General features: G+C 44.5%; 1 protein-coding gene across 6 annotated transcripts in view; it reads right to left on the bottom strand.

Annotated features, from left to right (window-relative positions):
* Positions 1-317: 317 nt before the first annotated feature.
* Positions 318-15,015, bottom strand: part of DGCR2 (DiGeorge syndrome critical region gene 2) — a 66,594-nt gene continuing 51,896 nt past the window's right edge. For all 6 annotated transcript variants that reach the window (XM_033956576.1, XM_033956573.1, XM_033956577.1 and 3 more), the window contains 2 exons: positions 9,403-9,636; positions 318-3,415 (listed from right to left, as the gene is read on the bottom strand). In XM_033956576.1, coding sequence (XP_033812467.1) covers positions 3,168-3,415; positions 9,403-9,636 — 482 coding nt within the window. In that variant the 3' untranslated portion in view covers positions 318-3,167. The remainder of the gene's footprint in view (positions 3,416-9,402; positions 9,637-15,015) is intronic.

The following is a 15,015-nucleotide window of genomic DNA, read 5'->3' on the forward strand; positions in this document are numbered from 1 at the left end:
ACAGCACCGCGAACTAATTCGAAGGGAAAAACAAACTAAACGCGGCAGCTAGAAGGCAAAAACACTGGAGCTCAGATCCACAGGGCTTTCTTGCTCCGCGGAAAAATTTGAACTGAGGACCACGAGGTGGGATGCGCCCTCTAGTGGGCGAGAAGGCACGCACATGCGTGGTGCAGTGTGCAAACTTGAAACTTCAATCAAGTTTGCTTGAAAAGCTGTCCGCGCCGGGGCTCCGTAGATGACGTCACCCACATGTGAGAATATCATGCCTGCTTGTCCTGGGATAAAGCTATTTATTTAAAATGTAATGCTAGCTATCCTCTTCATAACCTCTAATTTCTTATTATGCCCTTCCCTCATTTATTGAAATTTACCTGTAAACCGTGCCGAGCTCTATCTTTATGGAGATGATGCGGTATATAACCTTAAGGTTTAGTTTAGATATAGAACTAAATGGTTGATTTAAATCCTGTCAACATTTGGGCACAGAGGCCATCCCCTTTCATTGCAGCACAGTTAGCAGATGCTTTCCTGCGTTAGAGAGCCATCCTTCTCTCATCTTGGACAGGACCAATCCGTATCTTAGAGCCTTGATGCAGAGAATAGCTTACTTACCCTACATATTATCATGGTGTAATCAGGTTAAAAAAAAAAAAATCAGGACAAAACAGGAAATGGGAGAACCAAAGTTCACTGGACTGAGGAAAACCAACTGTATAGTTTTAAAATGGCCTCCAAAGGGTCAAAGAAAGGCCAGAGCCTGAAGCTTCATTATTGTCAAACCACTAAGTAAGGGAATGACAGGCAAGATGTATGGGGTAGAAGTGAGGGTAGCTGGCCGGAAGGACATCTGAAGGCTAGCTGGTTTGAAGCAGGCTGGGAAAAGAACCGATTGCGGTATGAATTAAAAAAAAAAAAAAAAAGAAGAAGAAGGGGGGGGAAATAAAGCAGGAAAAAGTACAATGTAAGGAAAAACATTCTCCTTGGTACCTAATATATTTTGGCTGACTGCTGCATCTCATGTATTTGCACCCAAGCTTTGATTTTCCCCACCCCTATTTCTCTGTACCTCTTGTACATGTCCCTGGTTAGCATGGTCATCGTCACAGGCTCTGAATATCATGGAAGAACTCTGAGCTATACACTAGATTATGACATCACCGACAATTTGCAGGGATAAAAAGTAACTTCTGTTGGAAAGCCATTAGACTAAGGGAGTGGCTGGGAAAGGCCATACACAAAATGTATGAAGATATGCACAGAGTTATGGTAAAATACAGTATTGCAGTGCATGCATGTGTTGATGCAGTCAAGAAAGTAGAAGACCTGGGTCAACATGCAAATCCCATTAATTTGGCACAACTGGAGATGCAGATGGTAAAGGTGCATGGGAAGGGAAAGAACTGCTAAGAGTAGGTGCAAGCAAAGATTAAGTGATCCCTAGAGAGAAGGACCAGCTGCAGAAAGCAGGCAAAGGAGAACAAAAATGTAAGCCATGGAGGAATGTATAGAACAGCTGCAGAAAGAACAGGTATAAGAACTTATCAATGACTTTACAGAAATTCCTCATTGCTTTTCATTAATATATGATGGCACTGTATTTACATCCAGGAAAGAAATTCTGAAAGGGAAAACTGTTAGACAGAACCTAGGAAAACCTCCAAAACCAAAAAAGAATGAGTGCTGGAAAAACTATAACTCCCAGAATGCAAAGGGGGTTTGAAAAGCAACTAAACAGAAGGGAGAGACAGGACCCAAGACACAGTTGTGATTTTAGCAAAAGAGGGGGGGGAAGGTAAAAAAAAATTGCCAGAGTGTGGGGAATTGGGAGTTGAGTTTGGGCTTATCAGGAGCCAGAGCTGTACAACGTAAATCATCCCAACTGTAAAAGAACACTGGCAGAAAACAGCTTGAGCCAAGCCTGGAGATTTAAAGACTGCTATATTTGCTGTCTGTGTCTACCAGAGGTGAAAAGCACCAATTCCAAGAACTGAATATTTGCTGGGCAATTTAAAAGATTATCTCTAGTAAGCTCAGACAGCCAACATAGCAGAGACAAAGAAGAGGAAGCTCTAAAACTGGAAAGTTTGCCAAGAGGCTGCTGCCTGAACTTGTCCAGGCAGCTTTGGACTTCTAGCAATACACTGTAGTAAGTCCAAAGCTGCCTGGGTAGGAAGAGGGTGGAATTACAAGCAGTGTGCTCAAAATTTTAGAAGGTAAATCAGTAATGTGTAATATTCAGTCCTTCTTAACCTCTCACTAGCCCAAGATGGCCTGGCTGATGTGAAGGAGGATAGGTGGTGATGAGAATTCTTTTGTTTTTAATTTGAAGCATCTCCATCTCTATAAAACAAAACAATGGGGCAAAACACAGTAGGGCCTCAGGGTCCTCTCCAAGCCACAGCACATTCTTATTTCATGCTGTGGAGGGGTACATGTTACTATTTCTTCTTTCTGATCAACCTCTTCCATGCCATCCATACAGCACTCCTGAATGAAGGTGTAGTGAAAAGCTCTACTGTAGATTTTGCTCCTCAGCAAATGTAAAATGTGTCTTCACAATCTGTTATTTACATGACAAATTAATCAGTGAACAAAAAAACAGCAACACCCTCTTCCCTAACCCAGGACTTCACCCCCACCCTCCAAAAAAAGAAAAAGAAAAAAAAAAAAACCCAAGAAAAAAAACCCCAAACAAATCAAAAAGAGAAAGCCTTCCTCTTTGTACAGCTATCTGCAGCCCAGCAGAACCCAAAAAAAGGGTTCCTTTAGGGACAATGTCTCCAAATGGGCTTGTTTTGCACATACCATGACGCTAATGAACCTCACGCCTCTCTGTACAGCTTGCCATGGACTGGCAAAAACCCAAGCAGCGTTCTCTGTACGGCTCACTGCAGCAAAATCACACAAAACATTCATCCAGCAGCAAAGTCTCCATATGGGTTTGTTTTACGCATACCCTGACTGTACAGAACCTCCCTACTATCTGCAGAGCTCACTGTGGCCTGGCAGAACCCCCATTAAGTGTTCCGCTCAGTACAGCTCAACTTGGCCCAGCAGATCTGTAGGTACCACTCCTCTCTGAATAGAGATGTGCAAATATTTGCTCAAGTCATATGTGATAACAGGAAAACAGTTCCTGTTAGGACCACTGTCGCTAATGTCCTTTATACTGCAGTGTTCAAAGAACAGTTACTGGTGCTGGTGCCAATCAGGGTTTCTGCTGGCAGGCTGCCATCGCGGGAGATGGGAGGAGGTGATACGAGGAGGGTCGTGCAACTATCAGCAGAGTCTTCCAAACCCTCCAAGGAAGGAACCACCATGGAGGGCACAATTCCACTCTCATCCGCTATCTGCAGGCACGTGCCACTGCCTCCTGTTGATGTTCCATGAGTTCCTTCAGGGTCAATGCCATCTATACAAACAAAAGGAGGCTAAGTGAGAAACCTGCGAGCGATTTACAAATAATCTAAAATAATATTCGCAGAAAGGAACTCCATAAGACAAGAAAGACCTATTCTATTCACTCAAGACTCTTCTCTCCTACTTATACTTTAAATCCTCTAACAAATAGAAAGCCAGATTTCAGTTGTGTCACACCCCATACCTTGTGTCTTTCAGGTGAGTAACACAATCTTTAAAAAAAAGTGTGTTTTTAATAATGACAAATTTTTTGATGCTTGCCTCCGCCCTAATTTCTTTGGGCAAGCTATTCCACAGTATCACTATGACTGAAGATTCTCTCTGTTTTGCATTAGAAAGGACAAGCAGTGCTCACACCAAGTAAATCTAAGAAAAAGACTGTAAAGCAGAGAGAAACACTTCAGAGGTTTTACAACTGCTGCACTCTTCTAATTTTCTTAAACCAGGTATCTCAGGGCTGAAGCCTACAGCTTTCTAGTTCTACAGCAGGGCTCTAGACCAGGGGTCTCAAAGTCCCTCCTTGAGGGCCGCAATCCAGTCGGTTATTCAGGATTTCCCCAATGAGATCTATGTGCATGCACTGCTTTCAATGCATATTCATTGGGGAAATCCTGAAAACCCGACTGGATTGCGGCCCTCAAGGAGGGACTTTGAGATCCCTGCTCTAGACCATAACCGAATCTGTGAAAGAAGTTGGCTGCTAAGTTTCAGCAAAAACTGAACCTAAATCTGCCCTAACTTCCCCCCCCCCCCCAAGACCTAAAAAGCCCTACCCCTCCTAAGAACCCCTCAATGGCAGCCCTCTTTCCCTGACAGCATCTCTCCTGGGCACCCTCACCAAGCACACTCTGTTATTTGATGAGTAGTGGGCACAGGAGCATCCCCACTAACTCCTGCACATGGCTGGTTCCAGAAGAAATGACTACTGAGACTGCTATGGGATGTCCCAGTAGCCATTTTCAGACTTGAACCAGCATGGACAGAAAACTCACTCCAGCCCATACTGGTTCCAACCTCAAAATACCTGCCAGGACCTCCTGTGGTAATCTCAAGAAACTGCCATATGAGGTCCTGGCAACCATCTTTACTGAGCAGTGGCACTGGGTAGGAGCAAATGAGGTCTGCACCCCCCCCCCCCCCAAAGAAGTCGCTAGACTACCAGGGCTCTTCAGATGGGCCTACACATGTGGTTAGGCAGAACTGGAGAGGGGGAGGGGAAGAGTTTTGTTTCAGTTGGAAATACACTGGCATTTTCGGCCAAAGCTGGATTTCAGATCAGTTTTGATGTCAAATCTGAAATTCATTCCTCCTCTACAAAAGTACTAAGCTAAGGTCTAGCTCCCTTGGAAATGTGCCCCAAAAACAATGATCCACAGCCTCCAGCCATAACTAGAACATATGAAGCAGATGCACAAGTTCCTTCCACCTGCTGCTGTACCCTTCTTAACAAGCTGCTGTTTCTGGGAAGGCCACAGATTATCACCCAAGTCTTTCACCCTGTATAGCTAGCCCCCTAATTCTATAATCTTGTGTGCTCATTTTCATATTTGCTGCACAATGTCCCTGTTCCCAATGTCAAAAAGGTATGGGGCGGGGGCCCTCTAGTGGCAGGAAGGAGTGGGCATCCCTCCTGCCTTTTTATTAAGAGGAAGGTCTTTCCAGGCAAGAGGGAGTGGGCACCCCTCCTGCCGTTTTTGGGTTTTTTTTGAGCGGGGAGAGGGAGCGGGCGCCTTCATGGCAGGAGGGACTGAGCACCCCGGGGGGGAGGGGGTCGCAATTATCAGGGGTCATTAGGGGAGGGCCGTTGGTAGCGGTGGAGGATTTTTTTCTTTATGGGCAGATATTTTGCTTGTGTAATACAGTCGACTCCATCTAAGTGCACATCGGTTAACCCTTTCAGGACCATAAGGATCGTAGGCCAATTTTTGTGGTTTTGACGACATTTTTATGGTAAAAAGGGCTTGCAGATGCCAAAATATTGATTTTTTTTGTGAAATATCATAATTTCTTTTTTAAAAAATCACACTTCTGGCTTATGGACAGTGTGGCAAGTGAATCTTCTCGTCAATCTGGCAACGACGCTAATGAATGAATGTCGGAACCAGTTTGTTTACATAAAGGCAGTATCATATGGAATCCGTACATATCAAATTTAGAACTGTAGATTATCCCAATCAAAATTTATAGGATTTTAAAGTTATGGGACAAATATGTCCCTTGGTCCTGAAAGGGTTAAGCGCATGTTTCGGTTATCCGCACCCTACTACCATGGTCCCGTTTTTTGGTTGTTTTTTTTTTACTTTAAAGCCAATGGATGGAAATTCTGGATATTTGCAATTTGGATAAGCACACAATCCGCTTATGCGCACTGTCATAGGTTCAACCTCTATTCTTTCACATTAGGTTCACTCCGGTTAAATGCAATCATGTTCTGAATGGGAATGGCTAGGCTTCACACAGCAGCTTAAGAACTGGGACAGCTGGGAAAGTGAGTGCTCCGCTTCCACTCAAGCTGTAGGGCATAGCTTTCCTGTACTTTAGGCTCCATCAGCCCACACACCATATTTAAACTGAGCCGGCTTAGCTACAGCCTCCCCCCTACCCTTCCCCCATTCCTATTATGTGCACACAAAGTTTAAGTGCATGTGGTGACCCGATCCAAGAGGCATGCACTTAAGCGGAGTCAACTATACATGCAAAATATCTGTGCCATTGGAAAAAAAACAAACAGGCAGACCTGTCGGTAACAGTTACCAACAGGTCTACAGCAAACGGGTTTTAGGATTGTTAAAATCCGATGCTAAATAGCCAAGCAATGTAATCGCTTGGCTATTTTGCATGGGGTTTTTACTAATTTGCATGGCTGGATCAGAAAATGGGCGATCAAGGGGAAAAACACACGGTGGGCCGTTTAGTGAATCGGGTCAGTTAGCAGCAATCATCGCTAAACCTGTGAAAACAGGTTTAGCAACGATTGCTGACTTTAGTGAATCTAGCCCTTAGTTAAACATAAGAACATAAGCATTGCCTCTGCCAGGTCAGACCAGGGGTCCATCGTGCCCAGCAGTCCACTCCCACAGTGGCCCCCCAGGTCCATGACCTGTAAGTGGTCCTTTACCTAAATTGTTTATTCCCTATTCATTTAGTACCTGTATAGTTACCCTCTATCTGTACCCTTCAATTCCCTTCTCCTTCAGGAAGTCATCCAATCCCTTTTTGAAGCCCAATATTGTACTCTGCCCTATCACCTACTCTGGGAGCGCATTCCAGGTGTCCACCACCCTCTGAGTGAAGAACTTCCTAGCATTTGTTTTGAATCTGTCTCCTTTCAATTTTTCTGAATGCCCTCTTGTTTTTGTTGGCCCGGTTAGTTTGAAGAATCTGTCCTTCTCCACCTTCTCTATGCCTTTCATGATTTTATAAGTCTCTATCACGTCCCCTCTAAGTCTCCACTTTTCCAGGGTAAAGAGCCCCAGCTTCTCCAACCTTTCAGCATATGAAAGGTTTTCCATGCCCTTTATCATCCTTGTCGCTCTTCTCTGTACCCTCTCGAGTATCACCATATCCTTCTTAAGGTACGGCGATCAGTATTGGACACGGTACTCCAGATGTGGGCGCACCATTGCTCGATACAGTGGTAGAATAACTTCCTTCGTTCTGGTAGTGAACCCTTTTTGATTATGCCCAACATTTTGTTCGCTTTCTTTGAGGCCGCTGCACATTGCGCCGCCAGCTTCATTGTTTTATCCACCAATACCCCCCAAGTCTTTTTCTAGGCTGGCTTCCCCCAGTACCCTCCCTCCCATCGTACAGCTGTTCATTGGGTTCCCCTTCCCCACATGCAAGACTTTACATTTCTCTACATTGAAGCTCATCTGCCATCTTTTTGCCCACTCACTCAGTTTGTTCAGGTCTCCTTGTAATTCTTTGCATTCCTCAACAGTTCTGACTCTACTGGAGAGTTTTGTGTCATCCGCGAATTTTATAACTTCGCACTTTGTCCCTGTTTCCAGGTCATTTATGAATATATTGAACAGCAGCGGTCCCAAAACTGACCCCTGTGGGACCCCTCTTGTGACCCCTTTCCAGTCCGAGTAGTGTCCTTTTACTCCTACCCTCTGTTTCCTGTCTGCCAGCCAATTCCTGATCCATCTGTGCACGCACCCTTACCACCCCGTGGCTCCACAGTTTCCTCAGTAGGCGCTCATGAAGTACCTTGTCGAAGGCTTTTTGGAAATAGAGATATACAATGTCAATGGGGTCACCCTTGTCCAATTGCTCACTTATCCCCTCAAAGAAATACAGAAGGTTCGTTTGGCATGATCTTCCTTTACAGAAACCATGCTGGCTTGTTCTCATCAGATTATTTTTTTCTAAATGCTCATTGATACTTTCCTTGATCAATGATTCGGCCATCTTCCCCAGAACTGAGGTTAAGCTTCTTGATCCCTTTTTGAAGATATTCTATAAAACTTAGCATGCCATTTCTTTACTGCAGAGCTGTTAGGAAGTGGGCCCAGGACTATGTTAGAGAATATAACAGTTATTTATGCTAGCTCAATGGTTGGTGTAAATGCTTAATAGAAACATGATGGCAGGTAAAGGCCATCCACAGCATCCATTATCTCCTCTTCTCCCTAAGAGATTCCACATGCCTGTCTTGCGTTTTTTTGAATTCAGATACAGTCTTGGTTTCCCTCACCACTACTTGGAGATTATTCCACACATTCTGTAAAAAAGTATTTCCTTAGATTACTCCTGAGCCTATCACCCTTTAACTTCATCCTATGCCCTCTCATTCCAGAGCTTCCTTTCAAATTAGACTCATCTTATGCGCATTTATGCTACTTAGGTACTTAAACTTCTCTCCAGAATACTAACAACAAAATTCAAATTCAAAACTGAAAAAAAAAATTTTATTAGCCAAGTGGTGGGGGTACCCTCCGAAAAATCATTTAAATAAAGTGGAGAAAAAGCCTCAACTAATAGTGATATGTAGACAGCAACCCAATGAGTTTTTTATCCATTCTAATTCTGTATCACAGGCAAAAAACTCCACCATTTTGAAACTTGGTGAAGTTTGCCTGTGATACAGAATTAGAACAGCTAAAAAACTCATTGGGTTGCCGTCTACATATCACTATTAGTTGAGTCTTTTTCTCCATTTTATTTAAATGATTTTTCAGAGGGTACCCCCATCACTTGGCTAACAACATTTGTTTTTTGAGTTTTGAACTTAAACTTCTCTAGCGTATCTTCCCCTCTCCCACCTTTCCTCCACAGTAAACATATTGAGATCTTTTTAAGTCTGTCCCCAAATGCCTTATGAAGACCACAGACTATTTTAGAAGCCCTCCTCTGGACTGACTCCATCCTATTTATATCTTTTTGAAGGCACAGTCTCCAGAATTGTACACAATATTCTAAATGAGGTCTCAACAGAATTATACACAAAACTCTAAATGAGGTCTCACTAGAATCTTATAAAGGGGCATCAATACCTCCTTTTACCTATTGGCCATACATCTCCCTATGCACCCTAGCATCCTTCTAGTTTCACCATCATCTTTTCAACCTGTTTGGCCACCTTAAGATCATCACCTCAGGTGTCCACTGGATATGTCCAATTTCTTCATGATTGGATACAGAAAGACATTTAAAACACAGTTAGAAATTCTTTTCAGATATGCTTGAACATTGAGATTTGATTTTTTTTTTTTTCAATATCTTGCATTCTATGTTTTCCTGAGTTATGTTTTGTGATGTTTTATTGGTGTGTGTTGACTACACTAAGGTACATCTTTCTCCACAGATGCCAGTGTTATGAGAAAATCCTTTTGGACACTTTTTTTCACCAAATTAAGAAGGAATACATAAGCATAAAAATCTTTTCCAGTTTTCTTCCTCTATCAAGGCAGCTGTCATGTCTCTCAGAGTTGGCAATAAAGGACCATCAGTTAAGAAAGAAATGCCACTTACCTGAGGCAGAGCACAGTATGTTCTGACTGAGGGATGCCTCATAAGGAGGTGGAGGGTCACTTGGGTGTTGAATGTCTGGATACTTATATGCTGTATAAGGAGGTGGAGGCTCATGGAAATGAAATGCACCTCCCTCTCCATCATCAGAGAGATGGAGAGGAGTGAGACCAGTTCCAAACCCATGTGGACCATAATCAAATCCAGGCATCCTGCGGCCCAGATTAAAATGATGCACTGTTGGAGAGAGGGAAAAAAAACCTGGTTTTATGTACATACATCAGACAAAGTTCACAAACAGGTTCACTTAAAAAGCCTCTGATGACTTATGTGTACAGCAGATGCACAAACAGATTCAAAAGCACTTCAGCCTTCCTCAGTGCCCTCCTGCAGAATTAATTAAAAACTTTGATCAAATTCTGGTAATCTCACTGTCTAAGGCACTTCATGGCCCTTTCCTGGAGGCACACTGGTTATGTGTGCCTCCAGAAGAGGGTTGAGAAGCACTGCTCTAAAAAAATAACTTGCTTCTCTTTTTTTTTTTTTGGGGGGGGGAGGAAAGAAGAGGGGAGGGAGGGCAGCTGTTCTCTCCCACTGCTCTGGCATGCATCTTAGCAACAGATTAGGTTCTTACCTCGATAATCTGGGTTCTATTAAGATACACAGGAGTCCATACTGTAGCTGTTGATTCCCATTTCCCGCAAACTGCAGAAAAGTATCACTTTAAGAACTTGAACTCCTCCCCTTCTGCAGTGGAGCACAGCACCCTCCTCAGTTGGTACCAAAGTAATCAAACTTCTCTGAAGCAGAAGAAAATAGAAGAAGGAGAAGCATGGGAACTCGCCTGGCAATAAACAGAGTCTGCTCTGAAACTTAGAACATAGAACAATGTTTAATAACCAATTAACAAATAAACTGTGAACAATAAATCATGCACAAGAGTAACTAAGAGCCAATCTGCTAAGGGTAACAAGCAGGGGCTATAGGATCCTCCCAAGACGAAAAAGAAAGGGAAACCCCCAGTACATGAAAACACATCTTTTCTTAATCTTAGGTACAGTAGAAGAGGTCCCGAGATGGACACTGGCAATGTCAGAGGCAGAAATCAGGTGAATCACTACAAATCCACATAGGGAAGGTAGTATGTATCCTCACAGAACCCAGATTATTGAGGTAAGAATCTAATCTCTCGTTCTATTGTGGATACATAGGAATCCATACTGAAACTAACGTACCAAAGCAGTGCCATACGTATAGGGAGTGACAGATGAGCCTGCCCGCAGAACCACGGGCCCAAAGGCTGCAACATCTCGAGCCACCACATCCACTCAGTAGAATTTTGTAAAGGTGTGAAGAGTAGCCCAAGAAATAGGTGGCTGTTTCCCAGAGGAAACGTAGGAAGATGAAATTGCCATGTGGGTCCATCTGGCAATGGAAGCTGGCCTGCCCAGTCTCAAGTGACTGATCAGCACAAAAAAATGATTAGAAAGCATGGAGTCATTAGAAAGCATGGAGTCCTCTCCAGGTAGATAAGCAGAGCCCTGCACACATCCAACTTGTGCAAAAGTTTGGGCTTGTTTAGCAGAACACATAGGCTGAAAAGGCGGATAAATGAAGTTTCTGATTAACCTGGAAGGCAGAAACCACCATTGGAAGAAAAGGAAAGAACTGTGTGCAGAGAAACAACTCCATGAAATGGAGAAATGGTTCCCTGCAGGAGAGGGCCTGCAATTCTGAGATCCTTGTCGCCAAGACTATGGCCATCAAAAACACTGTTTTGACCATAAGGTTGAGTAGGGAAGCCTATGAAAAGAGGCTCTTACAGGCCATGGGCCAGGCCCTTCAAGACCACATTGAGGTGCTAAGACAGAAACAGTCTGCACAACAGGGTATCAGTCTAAGAACACCCCTCCTCAAAAACTGAGTGATATCTGGGTGAGAAGCTAGAAACCGAAGACCCTGCCAAGCCCGAAAGCACAATATACCAGCTATCTGCACTTTGAAGGATGAAACCGCAAGGCCCTTTTCAAGACCAGCTTGCAAGAAGGAAAGGATCATCAGAACGGGAGCTTTCTCCAGCTGTACCAGCTCCTTGGAACACCATAACTGAAAAAGTCTTCCAGGTCTTAGCATAAGCTGCAACTGTTGCAGCCTCCTTAGCTCTAAGGATAGTTGTAACCATAACCTCCGAATAGCCCTTCTGAATCAAGGCCACGTGCTCAATAGCCATACCGTAAGACCAAAGCGTTCCAGCTTTTCCATTAGAAATGGGTTTTAGCTGAGGAGCCCCAGATGAAAAGGCAGTTTCAAGGAACTGCCCCTTTGAAGACACATCAGATCAGCGTACGAAAGTCTTTGGGGCTAGTCCGGAGCTACGATCACCAAACCCTGATAGAATGCTATCCAGTGGAAGATCCAACCCACCATGCCCCACAGAGAAAATACATAGAGAAGCAGATCTGTGGACCAGGGTTGAACCAGGGCATCCAGCCCTGCACTTCAACACGCGACTCTGCGACTGTATATGCGGGCTACTTTCACATTCTTGGCCATAGCCATGAGATCCATGCCCAGTTTGCCTCAAGTCTGAACTATGAGGGAATACACTGTCTGAGAAACTCCCCGGGATCTAGGGTCTGCCGGCTGATAAACTCATCTTGAACATACTCAACTTCTGCCATGTGGGCAGCAGAGAGAGCCTGAAAGTGAAGTTTCGCCCACAGAAATAACAACCAGGCTGCCAAGCAAAGTGAAGCGCTTAATGGCCCTCAGTTCCAGACAATTGATGAACCATTTGTTCTCCGATGGGGACCACATGCCCTGGAGGGGGGTGACCACAGGAGAGAGACCCTCCCAATTGCTGAGGATGGCATAAGTCATGAGGATCACCCTGAATTGATTCCGAGACGCATGCCCCTCGCCTAGTTCTCCCAGTGGAGCCACCAACTTAGACTGCACTTCGCCTCTGCCGTCCAGGAAAGCTTCATCTACAGGAAGTGACATTCCAGAGACTATCTGGACAGAAATGAGTACTGGAGGTTCACATATGAGCCCTCGCCCAGGGCACCACTACCAAGAAGGCTGCCATCGAGCCCAGCACTTGCAAATACTGTCAGGTCATGGGGCTTAGAAGGGCCAAGATGTCTAGTATTTGCTTCCTGAGTTTCTGTTTGCGTGGCTCAGGAAGAAAGACACGGCACTGCACCATGTTGAAGCAGATTCCCAAATACTCCAGCACTGAGTCAGCTGAAGATGACTCTCTTGGAAGTTGACTATCCAGTCCAGGTCCTGTAAGAGGATTGTCACTTGCTGGACTGTGCGCTCACAGTCCTCCAGAGAGGGGCCCCTGATCAGCCAATCATTCAGGGAAGGATGCACCTGGACACCCATCTAGCAAAGGTGGGCCACTACAACCACCATCACCTTGGTGAAGGTGCGGGGTGCCATAGTCAAACCAAAGGGAAGTGTCACAAACTGAAGTGGCATCGGAGTACATGAAATCTCAGATATTTCCTGTGAACCGGAAAGATGGGAATGTGAAGATACGCTTCTGTCAAATCCAGAGAGGCAAAGAACTCTCTCAGAGCCACAGCCGCTATGACGGAGTGGACCATTTCCATTTGAAAGTGGGAAACCTTTAGGGCCTCATTTATGGATTTCAAATCCAGAATGGGACTCCAATCTTCTGGGCCTTTCTTTGGCACCATGAAGTATAAGTATAAGCCGAGACATAGCTTTGGCCACCTTAAAGGAGCCTTCAAGTGTCTCCCACTTGTCAATGACCAAGGAGGTAAAATACAGATGAGCATGAAAAAGTTTGTCTGTGCATTAGTAATGCACATGACAGATCACTGCGAGGTGGAGGGCTTCTGGGCATCGAAACAAGCATGTCAGAAATGACATGGAAAACTGAAGCCGACCTGAAAAGGCAATGCAAGGAGGAATCATCACTGTGATCCGTCGCAACTCCTACCGCTTGGCAACTGGACCCTAAAAGGGATTCCATATCATCCACCGTTGCAGAAGAGCTTTGTGATAAAGGCATGGAAAGGGACTTCCAATCATCCCAGTCCTGCTCTGAAAGGTCGCCGACACTGAGAGCCAGTATGGTATGAGGCAGGGACACCCACTTGGGAGGATATCACACTTAGATGGAACAGGAGTTCCAAAGGCCGCACAGGTCCCGTCACATAGGCTTTCCATAAAAGGCTGACAAAATCTGAGAGCCTTGCAGTGGAGGACCTGAGACTCCTTGAACAACCTCGATTGGAGAAGAGGAGCATCCAAGCAAGATCCTTCCCCTTGGACTGGGATTTCTGGGGTTCCAAGGCCTTGGAGGACTGACTGGGGGCAAAGCCTGAAGCTTCCACCCCCTTCTTCCTGTTTCCCACAGCAAATGGGATATGGCTGCTCCTCAACCAGAAACTCTGCGCAACCAATGCAGGGTCTGGGGCATCCATCAGAAGTAGTCACTTGCAAAAATGAGCGGTTTCGAGGCAGCTAAAATAATTTTAAATTAGAATGCTAAAATTCCAAGCTGGCTGCCATCAAAAAAATTAAGAAATGCAAAAATCTGATGGAAAAAAATAACCGAAAGCAAAGAAAAGCAGAGCATAAGACACCTTCTGAGTTTGCTTACAGAAGGGAAAACCGAGGAGGATGGTGTGTTCCACTGCAGTAAGGGAGGAGTTTCAAGTTCTTAAAATGATATCCTTCTGCAGTTCATGGGAAATGGAAATCAGCATCTACAGTACAGACTCCTGTGTATCCGCAACCTGTTCCTATTGGAGATGTGATATCGTGAACCTTTATTTACAATTATACAGGGGGTATTTTTCCGCATTTTTACAACAACCTTCCCTGAATCGCTCAATCATCACATTTGTTCTGAACCAGAAGCCATAAACCAACTCCCCCAGAATGCAGGCATTGTGCATTCCAACCCTGAATGCTAAATGTCACCCTGTTGAATGGCTGAGGCTTCCCTCCCAGGGGACGTGACCACCACCCTCTAAAGCATCCTGGAGCACCATGGGTTTAAATCAGGGGTCTCAACCGGGTGTTTGGTACACACTAAGCCAATCAGGTTTTTAAGATAACCACAATGAATATGCATGAGATAGATTTGCATACAATGAAGGCAGTGCATGCGGACTTATCCACAATGAATATGCATGAGATATTGAAAACAAGACTGGCTTGGTGTGTCCAAGGACTGGACTGAGAACCCCTATTTAAATACCATTTCAAATACAGCCAAGCAGTCAACAAAACCATTAAACAGTGGATTCTGGTAATGCTCTGAATCCAACTGAAGAGTCCACCACTTCCATTCTGTGTAACTCATCTCTGCAAGGGTTAGAACAAGATCCTACAACTTTGAAATCTTCTGCTCCTAGCTCTTGATTTATAGGACTTGCACCAGTGCCCACCTACTTTAGCTTTGCAAGCTCAGAGCAAATGGAAATCAGCAAGACTGATTTTGTGAATATATAAGAAAAAGACCTATATGCATTCTACAGTGGCATAATGGACATGGTTGTGCCAGAAATCATTTCTGCCTTGTCTATAGTACAGTAAATGTAAGCCCTGAGGTTAGGTTTCAAAATCAGTATA

This window comes from Geotrypetes seraphini, chromosome 8, assembly GCF_902459505.1.
Source record: "Geotrypetes seraphini chromosome 8, aGeoSer1.1, whole genome shotgun sequence".
In the NCBI taxonomy this organism is placed as follows: Eukaryota; Metazoa; Chordata; class Amphibia; order Gymnophiona; family Dermophiidae; genus Geotrypetes; species Geotrypetes seraphini.